General features: G+C 38.2%; 1 protein-coding gene across 3 annotated transcripts in view; it reads right to left on the bottom strand.

Annotated features, from left to right (window-relative positions):
* sytl5 (synaptotagmin-like 5) overlaps positions 1–12,072 on the bottom strand; it is a 30,684-nt gene extending 18,612 nt beyond the window's left edge. For 2 of the 3 annotated variants that reach the window (XM_038289731.1, XM_038289734.1), the window contains exons 1-7: positions 11,748–12,072; positions 10,815–11,030; positions 9,378–9,490; positions 9,114–9,231; positions 2,235–2,369; positions 556–664; positions 335–464 (exon numbers count right to left, since the gene is read on the bottom strand). In XM_038289731.1, coding sequence (XP_038145659.1) covers positions 335–464; positions 556–664; positions 2,235–2,369; positions 9,114–9,231; positions 9,378–9,490; positions 10,815–11,030; positions 11,748–11,866 — 940 coding nt within the window. In that variant the 5' untranslated portion in view covers positions 11,867–12,072. The remainder of the gene's footprint in view (positions 1–334; positions 465–555; positions 665–2,234; positions 2,370–9,113; positions 9,232–9,377; positions 9,491–10,814; positions 11,031–11,747) is intronic. The other variant, XM_038289733.1, reaches the window with a different exon arrangement.
* Between the last annotated feature and the right edge of the window lie 10,206 nt (positions 12,073–22,278).

Below are 22,278 nucleotides of genomic sequence, written 5' to 3'. Positions count from 1 at the left end.
GAAGACGAGATTATATAAAAAAGAACAGAAGAGCAACAGTTAGAGATGAAGGAGCCAAAGCTAATGGTGTAATTTGCGCAGACGTGACATCTGCTCCCAACAGAGAGACTAATTTTATCCTTTGTAAGGTTCTGAACAGGGCAAGCTGGAGACTGTCTCTCTCCGAGACAGTCTAGCATCACCTCAGAAGTGATCTGCTGCTTCTAACACTTCTTGAAACTGTTAGTCTCTTATCCAAATGTTTGCGTATGTGCCCTCAGGGCCGTGAGATGACAAGCAGGAGTCGTGCTCAATGGATGTGGGGGAAAAAAAACAAACTGGTTAGTGTTGTTACCCGATGACACAGAAGCGCGGGAAACAGATATGGTCGGAGTGTCTGAGTTGGTGCGATGATGTCCCATCCCCTCCTTTTCAGACAGACACTCACTGGAGCGAACACTGGCGACGCTTTCTGCTCCGTCAGGCTGCATTCAAACCCAAACAAACAAGGAGTTAAAATAAATGTTAACTGAAACTTTATGAGCTGTTTTATGTTTGGGTGTTAATGTTGCTGACCCTGACCCTCCTGTTGTTGGTGGAGTTGGGTGATTTATCCGGAGTTTGGGAACGCAGATTGTTGGGGAGCGTTGGCAATCCAGAGGACTCTAAAGCCACTGCAACACCCCTACATTACAAGAAGCAAACCATTAAAATTTTATTCTCATTGGATTTAAAAGCTCTTATCAAAGGTTTGCATAAATTCATTCAAAAACAATCAATGGCTTTGAAGATTTTTTTAACTTTAACTTTTAAATGGGTTGGTAATAGGTTCACAAATATGATGTTATAGTCGACTTTCTTTAAACTATATAAACATGCTTCTATATAAGTAAATATCTCTTTTAACATTGGAATAAGTAATGTAAAGTAGTCCATAACTCTAGTATATCTTATCTAATAAAAAAAGAATATTTTATAAAATGTGCTTTCATTTTCATTCCTCCTCATGGGAGTTGACCTGAATTCAGAATGAAATTAGATCCAGGATGTTAAACATGCATGGGATACGATTTGGCAGGCACTGCCATTGCAAACAAAGAAAATAGATAAAAGGTTTGCAGCAAGTGGCATTACACGATGAGCTGGTTCGTCAGTTTTAGATCACTTTTAGATAATGCTGACTACACTTTGAACGACAGAAGGATAGGTGCATTGGTGAAGACATTTTCAAGTGTTTATTAATTAAAATCTTCATAAATGGCAAATTTTAACAATAAATTAAAACATTTGTCACAATTAATGATCATTTTATTTCACAAATTTTGACAAAAAAAGACAGTCACATTAAATCATTACAGACCCAATATAACATTCATAATACAACGATTTATGTAAACCTCTGACCTCTTTATAAAATATAATTAAAATTATAACATTGTAGCTCTGAAATGTTTAACTGATACTACTGAACCTGATAAATTCAACTGTGTTATCAAATGTAAACTTCTAAGCACATTATTTGTATTACACTTATTAAAACACTTTTTCTTTTTAAATGAGATGCCTTTTAGTTTTTTCCCTTAATCTTAGCTTCTTATCTGATTTATTGCTCTCTTAAAACTTGAATTTCAGCAGTACTGAAACAGACCAATAAGAGCGTGGTTAGCTTCTCTGGAAGAGTTTTAGCCGATATAAACTCTGTTTTCACTGGAAACATTTAAATATTCAGGAGCAAACAGCAATCTCCAAGCCATTAAACAGAGAGTTTAATGCTTGTTATTTGCTCTCGAACTCTTTCAAGATGCCTCAGATTTTAACACAGAGGCAGTATATATATCTATATCTCTATATAGATATATAGATATATAGATATATAGAGATATAGATATAGATATAGATATATATAGATATAGATATAGATATAGATATAGATATAGATATAGATATAGATATAGATATAGATATAGATATAGATATAGATATAGATATAGATAGATATAGATATAGATATAGATATAGATAGATATAGATATAGATATAGATAGATAGATAGATAGATAGATAGATAGATAGATAGATAGATAGATAGATAGATAGATAGATAGATAGATAGATAGATAGATAGATAGATAGATAGATAGATAGATAGATAGATAGATAGATAGATAAACTGAATGGAAATAGAGACTGAAAAGAAAAAGCATGTATTTGTTTCATTTGTAAATTTTTTTTTTTTTTTGGAGTGTGAGTGTCACCTGTTTGAATGCTGACTCTGAGCAGAACGAACACTTTGAGTTTCTCCATCTGAGGATAACCTGAGGCTGGAACTGTCGACTCTGTTTCCTGGTTTCAGGGTGGCACGGCTGTTTTTCTTACCGATCTTCATACGTCTAAACAAAAACATGCACGTATGCACAAACACACACATACACACACACAGGTCATTATCTACCGTGCAATACAGATATAAACCAGTGCCTATTATTTCAAAGGCATTGCACTCTATTTTCTTCAATTTATTAAGTTTATTAGTTAATTCACTTTGGGAAATATACTGTAAATAGTGATATAAACCTCTTAAAGCTACAGTGTGTAACTTTTAGCGATATTTAGCGGTCAGACTGCAGACTGCAGCAACATGAACATCTCCCCCCCACCGCTTCTCCCCCCCAACAGTACGGCGAGCGTTATGGGACAAAATGTCTTCCACGACGTCCGCATCACCTACCTTCTCAAGTGATGAGGTTTGTTTACATAGATAATTTTACAGATAGTATTTCATTAGTCTGTGTAGGGTATAGATTTCATGTAGATTTAAGATAATAAATATACCCGTTATTTTTTCTACATCGTTGTGACGTTTTGGCGATCTCGCAACCGCTAGTTTGTTGGCTCTGCGCTGCCGTAGCGCAAAGATGTCTGCCTCCATGGCTGCGAGACCCGCTCATATGTAATTATAAATAACGAATTCTAAGGCAACGCAAATATTAAGGTTAAGAGGCTGAGCTCGTAGATGATGATAAATAACATAGTTATGTATAATATATTACATTTCTGACTGTATATCCCTGTAATTATTACACACTTTAGCTTTAATTACTATAGAAAAACAATAACTTTTTCTCTACTTATAGATTTTGCATTGTTTTATTAGCATTTAAAATAATATAGCATGAGTTTTAGTAATTTGATTTGGCAGATACAACACTGGCAGGCTCATCATCTAAAAATGATTATCATCATAAAATTAAAGAACATTTCTACTGAGTATTTTCTTTATCATAATGAGACTCCCATTAGGCGTTATTGAAACATTGACTGCTGGATGGATGGGAAATAAACTTGTTAAAGAGGGTCAACTCTAACATTAAATCTTAATGTTTGGTGTTTTTTATTTCCTTAGCAAGCATGTTTATCTCTGGTAGTGAGATGTGCTTCTACTTTCTTTTCAGCTGGTTGCACCCTCACACCTTAACGATGCTTGTGATCCATCTAATAAATTACTCATTATTAAACTGGGGAGTTGGAGATAGCACCATTTGCTAACTACTTTAACTTAACTTGGCCCTTACAATAGTGATGCTACAAAGATCATATATTATATCAAATAACTGTATGAACCGTTCCAAGCAATGTTATGCTTTGATACTCTGAGTCATGTTATGCTATGTTATATTATGTTACACTGGGTTAAATCCCAGCCCAGGGTCTACATGGAGTTAACCTGTTCTTCTCATGCATGCATGCATTTTCTTTATGCACTCTCCCAGGTACTTAGGCACTTTATACTTCCCTAACAGTTCAACGATTAGACAGTTACAATCCCCTTTACATTCTTTACAGGTATGAGTGTGTTTGTTTCCATGGTTGCTTATCCTGTGTGTCTCTGTTCAGGATGTACCCTGACTATTGACCAATTACTAATGGATAGAGACGCCAGCCTCCCTGTCAGGATAAGCATAAAAATATAGTGAATGGATTTAATGCTGTTATTTTATTTGCCATTTTCTCTAATTCATCTGCATTTTTGTAACAATCAGTTGCATTTTCTACCCTTCCACCTTTAATCTACTTTAATAACAATGTATCAGTTTATTCTTTAAACTAAGATTTAAACATCCAATATGTTACAAAGATCTTTTGGGTAACAAACAGGTTCTTTATGTTCTGAAATGAAAAAAAAAACTAATAGATGTGACAGTAGAAAATTGTCTGATAAATATTGCACAGCTCTCAGCAATAATTACAGGTCAAATGTTGGGATTTTAACAGCTGCATGATTTCTCTTTTGTTACGATCATACAAGCATTTATGGTTACACAGATCCGTTTCATGATCATTAGGTTTTGTGTGATGCCTTGAGGAACCACCAGCCAAAATGAGACGTGATCATAGCTTGTAGAATCCAATTAATGCTTCTCTGCTTCACAAAATGTATTTTCAAATGGATTGCAGGTCTCTGACAAATCAAATAAATATCCATTTGGTCATTTCTATGGGTATTAGATTAGAGCATGCACTCAACTCACTGTCTATTTGATTAGATTTTGGATTATAGAGGTTGTATTATACTCTCTGCATGTTTCATACACATGTACATGGAAAAAAAGAAATAAAAGGTCAGAGGCTTTAATATTTATCGGTCCATCTGCAGCTTATTACAACAAACATTTGCTGTGGTATCACTTAAATAAGGTTTCAGAGTGTATCGTCACATTTAATTTCTGCCAGTGTTGCATAGATTTTCTTCTCCATGTTCTGGCATTGATTATGGGAAGCTGCTGTCTTCTTCACACATTCAAAAGATTTCCAATGGGGTTAAGGCCTGGAGTTTATAAGGCTTCTTTTTCATGTGAAAATGTGACATGCTCCCTGGATTTTATTTACTTAATAGATTTGATCCTAAGGAACCCAGCATTGGGTTTTAATTTGATCTCGATCCTCCATATAGAGATTCCAGATAAATGTATGCAATTCCTTTCATGTTGTGAAGCTTTTTTTCTCAGCATCTTATTGGAAGTATACAGATGTCAGAGTGACCTCATTTTGAAATAAGTAAAAAAAAAAGATGCTCACAGGATTATGGTTAAATAATAATAAACGATTGCAGAAAAGTAATTACCTGACCATCTCAAGCTGTGCTGTAGCTTCCTTTTCTCTATCATGTCTGTACATGTTGTTTAGAATATACACATGAAAATTTGTCCTAGTTGTCGTATTTTATCTATTGGTCTTTTTATTTTTCCTTTTTTTTTTTGCTGCTACACAGACTTTATCAGAGCCACACAGGTTTCTGTTAATCTAATCTAACCTTGGTGAGCAGATGTGAAGTGGCTGGTTATTTTTCTCAGAGCACCTAGGGTATAGTAGCAGTCATTACTCTAATAAAATTGTAGTTTTACTCGTGTAAGAACACAGCGTAGCTCCAGTGTTTGATAAGTAAAAGAGGGTTATGTATCAGATTTTTAGGTCATGGATGAAGTTTTTTCTTGATTTTCAGCTAAAATCAAGACAAAACAAAAGATGTAATAACTGGCAACTACATCTAGAGGGGAAAATAAACTATAACTCAATGTTCTTAAGTGAAACACTCTAATCAAATCAAAAACCATTTTGTATTAATACAACAAATTCATCAGTACAAGACCTTAAAGATTGCTTTCCTTCCTCCAGCTTTTAAGATCTTTTATTACCCTTCTGAGCATCACAGATTAATGTATTTATATTGCATTGCAACAGTCGTCCAGACTTCCTGAAGTCCTGAGGCCAGTATACAGCTTTGAAAAAAATTAAATTAAAGCAGGAGTATTCACTCCTAGTTTTTATCTGATAATTAGATCTGTAGTTTTATTTCCCATGTAGTTTGACTATATTATTTCCCAATTGTGTTTAGTTTATTTATCTACTAAACACTAAACATACACAACACTCCTTCTACATACACAACAAGAACGCTGGGACCCTTTTTCCACCTGGATCCCCGCTCTTTTTCGCTGTCATGTCCCTACATTGTCAGACTAAACTCACCCCCACTTCCTCATCGCCTCGGCCGTATCTAGACCCACAGCGTATAGCGCAGACCACGCTTCAATAGTGGGCATAAATAAAAAATGTCTGCGTCAGGCTCACTGCGACACACTGCTGCAGGAGTATAACCAGCCCTTAAGGGTCTTGCTCAGAGACCCGCCACTCCCCTTCACTCCCAGTAAATAAGCGTCTAAACACAGCTGTAAACGCAATTACATCAGTTAATAATGTGGAGCTGAGTGAGAGCAGAGATGAAGCTGAGTGTGCAGAGAAGAAATCAAAAGCACGTTGTCAGAGTTGAGCGTGCGGCAGACAGGTTTTGAGTGAGGGTGTGCGAGTTTAAACGATGCACATTGTTCTCACTGCACACCAGTTCGGTGGCACCAAATTTAGGCCATAAAAGTTGAGCAAAAGAACACCAAATGCAAAGTTTGTCTGAAAACTGTAAAGACTACCCAAAGTAACACATCCAACCTCCACCACCTACAGCACAACCACATTGTTGAGTTCAAAGATGTGCAAATGGCTCCATCACCTCTCCGTCAGGAGAGGTAACATTTTTCTCCTGTTCAATGAGACATTGTTGAATGTTTGAGCTTAAATGGGTACAAGATAGGGATGGGACGATTTATGAAAACCGTCAGAACCGTTCGGTTCGACTGTCTCGGTTCGGTTCGCGTGTGTTTCGTTCGGTTCATGCGCTGCTCCTTTTTCTCATAAGCGAAGCGATTACACTCCAGAGCAGAAGGTGGCGGTACTGCGACCAAAGCCAACTACCAGTAGTAATCAAGAAGAAGAAGAAGCGAAGCAGCGTAGCCGTGTGTAGCAGGGAAAAAAATCTGTTGTTGTGGAGAATTGTGTCGGAATGGCGAGTGGGAAAGAACAGGAGTTGGAAGACGCGCCAGCAGCACTTTATAGGTCTGCTGTATGGGAGCGCTTTGCATTTAGAGTGACCTACGATGACGGCGGAAAGAAAGTTGTGGATAAAAGTGCAACAGTGTGCGAGCATTGTGCAACACGTTTTGTTTACGCTAACAGCAACATGACCAACATGTCATGCTAATCCCGAAATCCCTCATACTCCGTCAGCAACCCCCGCTCCGCCTGCAGCCTCCACTGAGGCTGCCGTCTGCTCCCCTCTGAGTTCCTTGGAGATCGTAGAGGGCATGCGCGAGATGATTAAATTCAAAGCAGCAAAACATACGGAAATGATCCAGGGTTTCCGCGGATCATTTAAAATAATTACAATCCATTATTTTGGGGGGGATTTTTTCATTAATTCCATAGATTTTTATGGGATTTCGGTGTAACAATCAATATATCCCGATTCGAACCGAACCGAAAACCGTGACCAGAAACCGTGGATTTTGTGAACCGTTCCACCCCTAGTACAAGACTTTAATATTAAATTGAAAGTAATATATAATTTGATTGATTCAATAAAAAAAATCGATATATTCCCCAATCATCTCTCTTTTTAAATGACCATCCCCCATACCATCCCCTCTGAGATACTATCACTGAATGTGTAAACTTCTATTATATATTAACAATAATGGCAATAATATTGCCCTTTCAATATTTGACAGGCTGTCCCCTAATGAGTAGCACACAGCCTGACGTCACCAGCAGAGCAGATGATGGTGTTCTGTACAGCATCACAGCCAAGTAGCAAACAACAACGCGATTTCAGAGAAGGCGAAAATAAGGAGGGGAGGGAATCTTCGGCAGATTCCAGGTTCTAAGTTTAACAAATAAAGTGTCCGAAATTATCTGGAATGGTGTTGATAGCAAAATCGAGAATTGGCATCCCCTGAGCAGAGAATTTATTCATCGCACACTGACTGTAGCACATCGACTGAAACATGGCTCCATACAAGTACAATCCTATAATTCAAATTCATCTGTCCACCAACACTATCAATTTTAAGGCATCCATGTTTAAGAAATATGAAAGCATTAAGAATGTGTTTAAAATTTCCCTTTTCATTCATATTTTAATCGTTTTCTCATCCATGGGCGTGAGTTTAGGGCGATGCGTGCTCCCGCAACAGGGAGGTCATTCTCGCACAACAGAGGAAACCCGGAGAAGAGAATCGAAGGTTTAAAAAATGCATTTTAATTATTCAACTTAAGATTATCTTAAAAGAATTGCCAAATGTGATGTTAATGTCTGGCCAATTGTCATTATTGAATTGAATGTTGACATCTGACTGCAAGCAGAATGGCTGTTGTCTGATCAATGGTAAATAGCTTAGTTCAACGGGCCTGTTAAATAGTTTTAACTCATTCATTGCCAGCATGTAGCCTTGCCTACTTTAGCCAATAGAAGCAATACTGATTTTCTGAGAAACAGTCTTATAGAATAAATAATCTAATTAAATATTTGAAATGGTGAGTAAAATTAATAGATTTTATATAGGCTTATTTCATTTTCTGGGTAATTCCAATGTATTTGAACTTGTAAACAGTTTTTTTTTCAGAATTTGAAAATTATTTCAGCTGTTTCAATTTAATTGATTGAATTTGAATAAAAAAAATACTTGACTTGAAAGCATTCAGATATTGATTTGCAATGTTTTGTGAGGTTTTGTTCCAAATCTTAATAGATTCATTGCCAAAAAATGTTCCAAAGTAAAATTAAAGAAAGTGTCCTACCATGACTATGAAGCTGATCCAAGTGGGAAATTAGTCCCTAACTATGTAGGGGCAGTGATAGCCATGCCAGTCCAGGGTTTGACTTCAGTTCTACTGTAAGGTGCCTAGGTCAAGGTCTTGATAAGATAGACAGGATCTCTGTCAGAATTCATATTTGGTGGAAGCCTGCTCTTCTCTTAAAGTCGTAGGTAAATCATATTTAAATGTCAAATCATTCTGGCTTAAACATGAATATAAATGTACTCTATATTATGTAGACTATATTATATTATAGACTATATTTTGAAAGTTGTTCTCTCAACTTTCCTAAGACCATTACAGTACTTCTCGATTTTGGAAGTTGAAATTAGCATGGACTGAAATACTCACTGTTTAATAATCCTTCACACAGAGATGGTTTTAATGAACTCTCCCATTGAGTGAACAGAGCCATAGAAGAATTTCCTTACCCCTTCTTCTTGGCACCATCCATGATGTTGCGGACGGCATTTCTGTTGGATTTTGGCGTGTCGGGTCTCTCTGGCTCAGAGGACACTGACAGGTTCTCAGTAGACTTCTTTTCTGCAGCTTACAATGAAAAAGTTCAAATTCATAAAAACACATTTACTTTCTTTACCAAAACACAGCGCCCAAAACGTTCCCTCCAAAGTAGTCATTATTGTTATTCTACAGTTTCACAGTGCAATTTCTCAGAGATTAGCCACCTGACTTACTAGGTGGGGTGCTTAGGATGGACTGCTTGATTACGTCACTGCTTAGTGCTTTCTGCTCGAAGCGTCTAGACCGTTCTTCTAGGAACCACTCTCCAGTAACCACCTTCAGCTCCCTGTTATCCAAACACACATTTCAAGGCAGTGGATCAGTTGTTGAGAGTTGAGAGCATTTTCTCTTTCAAGATGAAATAAAGATAAATAAATGTTTTGTTTAACTTACCATTTGAAACAATTACATTGTTATATACTATAGGAATTTTTTTGGAGTTTAAAAAGTAAAGATCATTAAAAAAAATGGACCTCCTTCAGATTTTGGACACATTTTGGCGTTTTGGCAAGTACAATACCTTTCATTTTTCCCCTCATCTTAGTTGAATAACTAATACCATTATGCATTGTACGGCTTCAGTTTTTCTACACTTCAGATCAATCTTCTTAAATGAGGTGTCTAATTTTAGAATCATGTTAAAATCTGCTACACACAATGTCTACTGTATAGCATAAATAAAGAGACTTTATATTTTTGTCCTGACTAAATGGATATTATTAAAAAAAAAAAAATAGATAAACTGCCAGTTTACAGCTTTTCTTTTTGTTGGAATCCTTGATGTTGAATTAGACATTCTGAGTTTTCCCATGAGGACCCGAAAGATGTGTTTGCACTAAACAGCCTTAATTGACATTTCATTTCATGCTTCATTTAGTATGCTTTGAAGTAGGGATATGTATCCTCACCCTCATAAGATGGAAATTTACACTCTGCTGTTTTCACAAATGATATCTGCCCTCATGAATGCTCATAAAACACTAAAAGCACTAAATAACAAAATTCAAAACCCAGAAGAAATGAACTAATATGATAGAAATTGATGAGTAGCTATTAGATAATATGTATGAGCGTGCATTAAGATTCCATCAGCTTGTGTAAATGATGTATCAAGTGTTCTAGATATGTCATTAAGTTCTACATTAAACAATGTTTTAACGGGCTGTCTAAGTTGCAAAGAAAATGCAGTACATGGTCCAGCAAAGGTTTGCCTCAAAACTGTCTAATCCATGCTCTCTGGTAAATATTTTAAACATTTAGAATAATTAGGTCTGTACAAAAAAAAGTGAAGATATAAAGTATATCTAGTTACTTTTATAAGCATTAAAACCAAATATCCAACCATCCATCATCATCATCATCATCATCATCATCATCATCATCATAATCATTTTGCTCAACTAGTCAGCATCCTTAGAAAATGCTTGCATTTGGTCACTGCAGGTGTAACTGTCAGACTTACACAAATGCTGTTTTGATTTGTAAGGATTTATTTAAGAGCCAAGCACTAGAGGCCCTCACTGATAAACTGAGGTTGTTAATGAAAAGAAGGTCCATTTAGAGTCCATCCTGTTCTCTATTTGTATTCAGCTTCCAGCCGGCACACTTACGAGATCTTAGCACAAACGTTGCATCGCCACCTGCGTGAGCCGGCAGTAGTGGTGCGACATTCACTGCAAACACGAAGCTGGCATTCCTCACAGAGATCACCACGGTCAAAGATCAGGCCTAATGTCTTGAGGCAGCGAGCGCATTGCCGTTCCTCAGAGTCCTGCAGGCGACGGGAACCTTTTCGCTTTATTTCCAGAAGGTCATTTTTTAACTTTCTGCAAAGCAGAGAGAGAAGGAAATAAATGGACATAAAAACATGCAAAGAAACTGGGAGTCTATTTACACTACCCTTGAAAAACCGATCCAGGCCCAGACCGGTCCGAGCTTGGATCGGTAACCAGGCCAAGCTCAGTTTTGACGACCGTTCACACGTCACACTTATCTCGGTTATCTCGACTCCTCGCCTCCTAGTGACGATGTGCGGTATTACTGCTAGGATTGAAGGAGGGACTCAAGCAGCTGGTGGCGGTAATGCACCAAACGCTGTTTGTCAACCGCCGTAAAACCCAAGAAGAAGAAGACGAAGGAGGAGGGAATCAAGCAAATCAAAATGGCGGCGCCCGTCACATTCAGAAAGTTACGCTTGATTATTATTGCTGTACTTCCGTGTTTGCGGTGGGTCAGGCGAAGACGGCAACCTTGCGCGGATGTACTTGAATGGAGTGTGAATCGGCATGTTCAGCCAGTCGGCGATGACGCGTTCTGCTCATGTGCTCTTGTTATCAGAGAACCGAGCCAGGAAAAAACCGAGCCGAACCCACCTCGGGAACTGGTCTGCAGTTAGCGCGGTCCGGTTATGTCTATCTCGGTTCAGTTCAGGTTGTTTCCGTTCACACACGACAAGTTATCTCAGTTACTGAGCTCGGACCGGTCTCGGCTCAGTTTTTTAAGGGTAGTGTAAACGGGGTATTAGAAGGCATGGAATCCCTTACCTTATCCTTTTTTCCTCACGTTTCCTCAGCTTCTCATCTTTCTGCAGCACCTTCAGGATAGTTTCCCTTTCATGCTCCAGCAGAAAGGACAAATTTAGATCTTCTACAGCTTTATCCATTTGTTCCTTTAGCCAGAATCAGTTCAGCAAATCAGACAGTGGACAAAGTAGTGAAGAGGTTCTACATGTTCTTCAGCAGGATAAAGACCTACAAACAAACGACTGCTTCATTTGGTCTTGGCATGATCCAACTTGTGATTTGCAAAGATCCCGGTGAAGCTCTAGTATGTGCTCCTGAAGTCCGGAGGGAAGCCTTCGACAAATTAAACCTGACAAGAAAAAACAAAGACATAGCTCATTTACATGAATCTGACATTAATAATTCCATACAAATATCCATGAATTGGAGGTAAAAACCTCTCTGAAGAACAATTAATAAGCCCAACATTTGCACAGTCCTAAAAGCAAGAATTAAAATGAGACATTTGCTTTCAGTATAACAAGAGGAACTGAAAGTAATTGGTAGATATTTGACAGCTCTACAGCAAAACAACCTACCAATTAGTCCTGGAGTACATCAGCCACATTTCTCTGCTTCCATTAGCAAAAGCTCTGCTGCATTTTTCTCCTGAAAGCCACAACCAGTCCTTGACTTGTTATCTACACACCTGCATACCAGTCATTATAGCAGCGTTTGATTTTACTGCCGCTGGAGACAACAGTTAGGAAGGAGATGTCGGTAGGTGAACAACCACTATATAGTGTTGGGTAATAAAATACAGTAGGTTAAAGTGAACTGGTAACAATGCAGCTGCCTATTTTCTTCCATTCCAATCCCTCTATATCAGTGAATTCAGCTGTTCCAATCGCTTCTAGGGCTACAGATGCATAAAAGCCAGAAGTTAGGCTTGAGGACTGCAGTGAATAACAGCAGAGTACCATAATGCAATGCTGTCTGTGCAATTAGTGACTGCTAAACATTTAACAATTAACGTTTAGTTGTATTATAGCAAATTTTGAATGATGAAAAAGACATAACATGACACTATTACCTTTCCTCCCACTGAAACGCATTTTGAGTTATTGAAAGCCATAATCTTTTGTTAACTAATAAATTTATTTTGTAATTCTTGGTTGCATAGATGGTCATCCTTTTACAACCAGTATTTTTGCTTTTATATAATACCACTTTAAGGTATAAGGAGTAGAAAGAGCGCAGCCACTGAACTATCAACTCTATGATGAATGTGTTCAGTGTTGAAGCAGCAGTCATGATTACAGTGGTTCCGCTGGGAGCGATGCAAAGCAGTAAAAATGTCCCTCCGTGTTGTAGTGGGGGAATAGTGAGTGGCTTTGATTACTCCTGATGTCTGAGAAATAATGTGGTTTGGATCATAAAACAAATCACCAATATTGTTCATTGAGCTGCAGTCCCCGATTTCAAAAACAGATGGGACAAATTTCAAACAAGAAATCTTAGCAAATCACCTTGTCCAAACCATCAGTGGTTCTTGAAAGCAAGAGAGTTATGTGAGCAACAGAGCATTTATGGAAAGAAATCCTGCCAGAGCCTGAGTAATTGAAGTAGAAGAATAAAAATTTAAAGAAGAAGAAGTATCAGCAGAAGCCTCCTCCACTCCTTATCCATCCTTTTTCTTCCCTCGCCTCTTCCCTTCACTTTACATGAATTAGCACTAATGAACCTGCATCATCAAAACTTCATTTGCAGCCAATAGCATATCATGAAATCAATGATTATGAGCTTTTTAAGCTGCTCTGCACCTAATGAAGACATTTCTCTTTTGAAGCTTGAGATGTTCACCGAATAAAGACAAGAAAGATTTAAGAATTCGGCAGATCTGAATTTCATTACGGTTCTCAATACAGACATCAGCTATTGATAGACTAAGCTCAGCCACAGTGGCACTTAAACCCTACCACCATTCAAAGCTATTTATATTTGCAAGCAGACATGACAAGCTTGACTTCTTCATACCCATTTTGACATAAGCACTAAATTATACATTTCAGTCAGGAAAACGTTGCTTGAATTAAATGGCGTTATTTAGACTTCTCAGACCTTGTACCAGAATAACATTCTGCAGCTGTGAACTCATCCAGAATGGTTGTGTAAGACTATGAATATTGAAAATGATGCCAAAAAGCAGAAGGTAACTCTAAGTGGGTTAACAAAGTATTTATAAGTGGCTGCAGGCCAGAGATGTTAATGAAAATGGCAGGTAACTGGAACAGTGAGAGGAGGACACTATTAGAGACAAATTGCTCTTGGATTGAAAAGATGGATTTGTAATAGAAAACAAATTAAACCAGTTTAATTTTGAGATTAAAAAGCAGTTCAGACGATTATGCACTGTTTATCTTACAAAGATCTTCTTTTTTTTTTTCTAAAACATTTTTATTTAGCTCCAAGGATTGAGAATATTTGTAAAACATAAAGCCACTGAAGTGATCTAGACTTATGGGTGCATCAGCTTATCGGTCGGCCGATTTATTGGCCTTGATGTTGGGCATGCGCACTAATATTTATACATGGTTGCCCTGCGGGTCCATTTTCGTGGTTCAGTCAAATTCAGGTGCTGAACTATGTCGTCGATATTGCTCTGTTCTTCCTGGAGATATTCCAGAAGAAGAAGATTCTGTTGTAAGCCCGACAGCAGGGTGAGTAGCATGAGCAGCAACCATTCAACACAGTACGGCGCCATTGTTGCTGTGATACTGTGTCGCGCATGCGTGTTTAGAGGCGACGCTATGACGCATGCGTGTAAGTAGGGCTGGGTACCGAACTTCGGTTCTTTTATGGTACCGACCGAAATGCTTCGGTTCTACAGAGTATCGAAACATGCCTCGTCTTTCGGTACCAAGTTTCGGTGATTGGCTGTAACACTTAACGTGATTGCGTCATCCAGGAAAAAATACACAGGTGGTCACGCCTACAGCCAGGGTTCATGTGTATCTGTTGTGAACTGGTTGCGAGCGTTGTGGAACCGCTTTAAAATGCCCCCCAGGTCAAAAGTGTGGCTTCACTTTATTAAGACTGATGCTAATAGTGCGCAATGCAATACATCGTGCACGGAAACAATTTAAGAGCAGAAAGTTGCGCCGTGTTTGACTGCAAGAAGAGCGGACCGCAGCCAGCGCGACCATCCTCCTCTCAACAGCCCGTGGGCAGAGCAAAGCCAGAGCAGAGTGAATCATGCTGCTTTCAAACTGGACGCAGCAAGAGAAGCAAAATCACGTCTGCTGCTTCCTTTTTGCTGCTTGTACCAGTTTCTGACGCGCGGCTGAAGCCGCTTTGCTGCTCTGGCTGCGCGGTCGAAAAGTGGCTCTGACGCGCGTTGGGCGGAGCTACTCTATCCTTTATTTGCCTTGCAGCTATATTTGCTGTGATCAATGGGAATAAAGTAGTCTTATTATGTTTTTAAGTGGGAAAATCCACCTGAAAACTTAATCAGTGCAGTCAGTTCATCCTGCCTTCCAATATTTCTGTCGGAGCCGCTCAGACCCCCACATACCAGCGGTGCACTGTCAATAGGATCCCATTCAACGGGCTTGTTTATCAGACATGGTAATTTTTCTAAAGGAAAACTGCTAAGTAAAAAGGTCCTCACAATGTAACAGTGAATATTAGACACTGAATTTTTTTTTTTTATTTAAGAGGAAAAATGTAAATAAAAAAATCAGAGCTTAAAATAAAACTCTAGATTTGTACTTTTGTATGTTGTGTCATTTTTTTTTCTTCAAATTGATAATATAAAACTGGTATCGAAAAAAGTATCCTTCAGGAACCGGTATAGAAGTGAAGGTATCGGTATCGGTACCGGAAAAGAAAATTTTTAAACAATACCCAGCCCTACGTGTAAGAAAAAAAAATGCGGTAAGAGCTTAAAGATGGAAACGCGAAAACGGCGTTTCAAAATCTTCTCACTCTGAAGGCTTGATAAAAAAAGAATCGTTTACAGACCCCCGAAACGCCGGCTTCGTATGGATGAGAGGCTGGTTTGGTGAAAAATTTGTGCGTTTAGGCCAGGGTTTGGCTTTGTGTGGACGGGGCCTTAGATGTGAAACCGATCTTTTCCACAGTTCTTATCTACCTCTGCAAGGTTCTGAAAATCAAAGCTCTAAACTTTGATTTAAGTAATTTCTGAAATTTTTATGAGCTGTACTTCCATTCAAACGAAATTAGAATTTTAAGAAAACTATGAAAAGCTTGAAAGAAAGGAAATGAACATTTAGGGAATTTCCATTTAGTTTGAAGCAAATTAGTCAAGCAAAAGTGTCCTACCTCTTCATCCACTGAGATAAAATTACATAATAATTGACCTTTATTAATCCCACACTGGAGAAATGCACAATGGCAGTGGGCTGCCATTGTGTGGGTTAAGGGTCTTGCTCAGGGATCCAGAGTGGCAGTCCGTGGGAGTTGGTCTTGAACTCAGAACATCTGGATTCCAAGAGCGATACCCAACCACTAGGCCACACTCATATGCTATAGCACTGCATGTAGAATAAACATCCAACAATGTCCTTAGTTTCTACTATAAACGGAGTCATGGAATCCACGCTTCCCCCTCAGGAGGGGCTAGATGGTTTGCCAGAACTGCTTTGACGGTGACCGGATAGTCCTTCTTTTTTATGCCTCTGAAATCACTGGAGCAATAGCATGCACGGCCTCGTGGTACCTATTTGCTACCATGGGAGCCCCACAAGTCAACCAATGTTGATAAGACTTCTTCAGCTTGACAGCTTTGCAGATTCTGTGGTTGTCGGCACAACAAGCAATGCAAACACAATGTCCAGAGCTACAGAGGCTACAGGCCACCGCTACCACATAAACAACAGAGACAGAGAATATTGTCTCCCGTGGAATCTGACGAAAGCTATCCTGGAGGTATAATTTTTTTCTTTCACTTAGCCAGGTGTTGTCAGTGAACTTAAACTACTGAAATTGATTTGAATGAAACCGGGAATTATGAAAATGATACAAAATGTTATAACAGATCATTAAAACAAATTTGAGCTTTAAAGCTTTTCATTAAATACATCATAAAACCAACAATAAATAAAAAAAAAATCTATGTTTAGCTTTGACCATCCTAGAGGAAGCCAACACTTGGGCTGCTGCTGTCGACAACTTTATGCTAGAAATACAGCAAATCTTGTTCTTCAGATTCTAGCCCTGTTTCTCTCTTCTCTCTGCATAGTTATTACTAAGCTGTTACCGCAGTATGTGCTCTCATTTATACTCTTAGACAGCTACTATATGGAGAAACTCCACTATTACCTTCTCTAGCACAGAAAGGATTTTTTTAACAACACAAAGCAGGTGACTGTCTACTGTTGCCACATTCTCATCCAGGAGGAGTAGATGCAAAGTTATTGACTCCTTGCAATCTGCTGGGTTTCCTTAGGTAGAACATTTGTTAAACAATATGTACCGGTATATATCATGGGATTAAATATAATCTATAGAGCACCTTTACGTTACATGGGTTGTGAATTGATGCTATATTTAAAAAGTGAATTGAATATCTGCCTCCAGAAATACTGTACGAACTGGCCTGTGCACAAACCTATCTCAGTTATATCTATAGTCTTTGGCTGAGCATTTAGTGGTTAAATGATTTGATATTTTTCAAATAAACAGTGTGAAAGTCAGAGGAATTAGTAAAACCTGCATTTGTAAGGAGCTGCATTCACACCACTGCTGCACTGATGGAGAGGTTATTGTTCTCCAATCAAGGTGATGTCTTTGGCTGTCAGAATGCCTCACCTCATATTTCACAACTCATAATAGTGGAGAACATGTGTATGTGTGACTAGATGTTCTTTCCAAACAATGACAGTTATTTGGACCAGGGCTCCTTATGGACATAACTTTGGATAAGTGTTTTTTTTTTTTTTTTTTATTACATCCTAAAAAGTCTAGAAATTACAGACTGATATTTTTGTAGTGTCTATTAAAGAAATATAGCGACAGCTTTTATGGTTTTTATTTAAAAACGTGAAAGGTACAACATATTTTTATTTTTCTTATGTGAAGTTATTATTGTACTGCTTGCACACTCTCACTCGCATTAAAAAAAACACCTGGCATAATCTAAAATCTGGGATCATTTACCCGACTCGCGGGCATCCGTGAACAACTATCTATATCAAAGAGACTCCCAGAACTTCCAGGACACTTGGGATGTCTGTTACCGGTCTCCAGCCCCCCTCCTCAGCCAGAGGAGGGGCGGCTCATGGCTTTCTGCTGAGGTCCAGTCCAGTCAGCAGCCCAGCAGTCAACACTTCATGCCCCCCACCCCCCCACCCCCCTTGGGCCAGTGAATCAGTGGGCTGGTCTGTATGTCAATTTTGGGGCGTGACAAAAATACAGGCCAGAACCAAATAAGGCAGCATCCCTGAACTGACATCAATTCGGTGCTTCGTTTGAATTCGCCCATTTTATGGTGGAAGTTTGGAATTCTGAGATTTGCAGAGAAAGGAGGTGTCGATGGAATTTGAACTTCTCTGTACGTCCATTTCACCCACTGAACTATCGTTTTTCATTTATGACAAGGTAACTCCATTTTGCATTCTATGACCCCTTTAACCTCCTCAGACGGAGAGATAGGGCTCTGACTCGGGCATCCCACAGCACATGCATTTATACCTTACAATTTCCCGACACACACCCCCAGGGTAACTAACCCACCCCCTGCATAAAGAACTTTCTCACACTTGAACATTGAAGCAAAACAACTTGAGTTCATCAGGTCCTCCCCTTCTTGCCATGAAGGAGGCTGTGTAACTCATTCTTATCTCCCATGACCCTCATTTGGAGCCTGTGAGGCTAAGAACAGACATACCTTAACATGTTTTACACCACACTTACATCATTAATCACTTTAAAAAAGTTGCAAAGGTTGGTTTACACCTAAAGCGATCTGGGGCATCAAAAATGCTTTAACGTTTAAATGTGGACGCCGGTTCAATCGCTGGTCACAAGGCTTTGATGCTTGTATCTCCCCCACAAAAACTGTTCCTGATGCTCAGATGCACCATCGGACCGCTCGTCACTGTCCCCGCTTACACCTTGCATGTAAATCAGATGCTTGGGCCTTCAAAACGTGTTCGGTGTGAACACACCATCACACATGCAGATTGATGTTACTTCCCCTTATCTCAGTGCTTTAAAAGAGAAATCAGAATTTGTAGAACAAAATTCTGAAAAACAAAAACCGTAGTCAGAAAATGAATCAAAATCTGTATAGCTGCTCTGTATAACTTATTACTTCTTTAAGCTGTAAAGAGCAGATTCGCAGAAATGTTCTATTTTCTACAATAGGCTCTGGTTTATTTAAAAGGGAATAATGCAAACATGGCCTAATTTGTATATAAAGTGGCTTGTGTGAATTTAAGATCCCAGCCAAAGTTCATATGTAGCCCCTGTCGCTCGCTTAAGATAAAAATATGTATATAAAAATAATTGTAAAACCTGCAAATGTAAATAAATTTCTATCTGAAAACCTTTGCTTCCCAATATTATTTCAATTAGAACTGCAATAATACAGTAGGTCATGTTAACTTACCAGCAAAACTGATTTTTTTGCTTCAGAATATTACTATGATTGGCACCTGTTTGTGTTTTTGTGCATTACACACACCCGTATTGTTAGTTTCTATTGTATTTAAGTAGTTTTTTCTGGTTTCTCATTGTCAGCTTGTGTGTTGTTGGATTTCTTTATTTAAAATGTACATACTGACTAACTTCTAGGTAGTAGTGTGAATTGATATAAGGTTGTATTTTGTGAAGTGCTCCTCTCATTAGTTTATGGCATTTATTTTTTAATTTTTTTAATTAATTTCTTTATATTCCCCTCTCGGTAAGTCATTGCATGGTAGCATCATTGTTAGCGTCATGGTAGCATAATGTTATCAATATTTACAGCTGGAAGCAAAATAAATACCTGAAAAACCACACATCTCACAGGCTTCCTTAGCCACAGGTTACGCTGAATGGTGGACACACATGACTAACACTTGGTAAACACCGTCGATAAAGCGAAAATAATATTTATCTGAGCTTCTCTCATATTACAGAGGACCTACACTGTCAGAGTGTGTGTAGGTTTAGGGGTGTTGTCTTGGACTCGCCGTCCCTGAGTAAACTAGACACACATTCCCTGGTGCCACAAGCTCTGCCCTGAGTAAACATGAATGTGCTGTAAAACTTCCCAGACTAGGAAACACATTTTGTTCAGCTCGGCACCAAGAGAGGGTGACTCACTGCTTTTTAAACATGCTGCTTTTTCATCTGTTCCACAAACATTAATGTATGTTGTTTAGGGATGTATTGAAATGAATATCATCAACCTGTGCTGCAGAATCTGTCCATGGAGCCACAAAGTTGACATGTTGGTGTTTTGTAACATAATGCCCTGTTACCAGCTGTCATTGTGGTGCAGCCTGCAGGCGGCTGGGCTGACAGACAGCAGAATCAATCTACCCAACAAGAACCACAGGTGAGCTACAGAGAGCTGGTCTTTGGCTGGCAGGAAAGCAAAGGAGCCCTGCGTGAAAAATGAGCAAGCAAAGTCTTCAAAGGCTGAGGAGAAAAAAATGTAACCTTGCAGGCAAAGCTCAAGGTGATTGGATGTTGTTTGAACAATTTATTTTTAATGTTGGTTGAACTCTATTTGGCAATAGTGAATCTGGACAATGGTTTAACAGATCCATCTCTGCAAAAAAAGAAAAGAAAAGAAAAAACAAACAGTACCTTTGGATTTGAACCAAAGAAGCTCTCATGTTCTCTGAGGCATTAGCTGCATTTTTCTATTTTTTTTTTCCATTGATGCCATATCCTCCCCGAAGACCAAAGACAACAACTAACTGATCCTCCCAACATGGGCTTCCTTTGTAGCCAAACCCGCCTTGGAGTACCATGATGCTACAGAGGCACTATTTTTTTATGACAATGAAAATCAGTGTTGCAAAACAGTTAAAAAATTTCCACATTAATCTCCTTGAGGAATATTTTATAGCTAAGCAGAATTCAGATCATTAAAATCTGCCTTCCTTGGCTATCTCCTTCTTTTTCCTTCAGTTTAATGTTTTTTTTCCCCTCAGGCCATATTGTTTTGCTCGTCACTACTGCTGTGATTAAAACAACCAACATCTGTTCTCTCAAGGTGTTTGTTGTGATATTCTATGTCAGGAAATATGTATGACTCTTGAGACCAAAATATGCCACAAGCTAGAGTTTTGTGTTGATAATGACGGGACATTATGAAGGCAATTAAGCATGAAAAATGTAAATAGCACTTTTAATCACAGTAACCAAGACTTTACATTTATTGAAAAAAAAGATGCTACTATTAAACATAAACATTTTATACCTGCAGTGTTTGAATTTCCAATCCTCAGCATAAAAAAACGGATGAGGTGGATTTATGTAAAACTACATTTGAAAAACATTAAGGATTTAACTGATCCATTAACAAATGTAGTCTCTATACACAACCCATTTGGCAGCTGCTCTGGAAATCTGGTGGAGCCTTTTAATTTGCTTTCAAGGTTTTAATGAACTTGACATATAAAAACCCTCTTTTGGATATAAAGATAAGGCAAGGTATTTACAGACTCAATGTAAGAAGATTCACCATGTTTTCTTACTGTCTGACAGTGAATAGAAGTCAGACCTTTTTATTATATCTACTGTAAAATCAGCAGAATAGTGTTTAAAGAGATTTAAAGAGAGTCCATGTTGTTTAAAACCTGTTGATACTAGTGTGAAAAGGTATGTAGAGATGTTTGATTTACATTATGCAGTTTAAAAGGCAACTGTATCAAATACTAGGGTAATTCATGCAAGCTACTGTAAAGAATTTTACAAATGTCAAATTAATTGCTCCAAAAATATTACTGTTGTGGCATTTTGCAATATAAATAAGTCTGGTCATCGTAAATGCCCCAAAGCAGGAGTATTTTGGTCAAATGTAATGAGGGACAAGAGGGGGAAAATAGTGTGCATACAAAGATCCAGATGACTCCCCTTAAACAGCACGCAAACAACTTCTTAAACTTTTGATTTTAGTTTTATGTTCCAGAAATTCCTGAGAACTATGCCTTGTTCTGTAAGCGATATATAGAAAAGCAAGCAACAATGATTCAGAAAATCTTTCTCATTACCTCCATGGCTTCAGTCCAGATTAATTATTAACCGTACTGTGTTTCCCGGGGAAATTTAAGAGTATAAATCGGTCAATTAAAAAAAGAAAGAAAATCTTGTAACTTTTTTCTGCAAATGGCTCAATAATAAGTTGAGATTTAAGTTTTTGTTTTTTGTTGTTCACACTTCTACAACTGAGACATCAGATTGTGTTAGCAGTTTATGAAAAATGTAGGTCATGTTGACATCCTTTTGCCAGAAGTTTTATTCCTCTTCCAGCTCCAGCCTCTTTATTGCTGTAAAAATGACTGCAGATTTTGTTTTAAAGAGTTATTTAGCATTAAAGACGTTAAATTTCAAT

Source organism: Cyprinodon tularosa, unplaced genomic scaffold (assembly GCF_016077235.1).
Source record: "Cyprinodon tularosa strain WSP-4 unplaced genomic scaffold, ASM1607723v1 ctg270, whole genome shotgun sequence".
NCBI lineage: Eukaryota > Metazoa > Chordata > Actinopteri > Cyprinodontiformes > Cyprinodontidae > Cyprinodon > Cyprinodon tularosa.
Note: the sequence above shows the minus strand (reverse complement) of the source record. Positions and strands in the feature narration are given on the sequence as shown.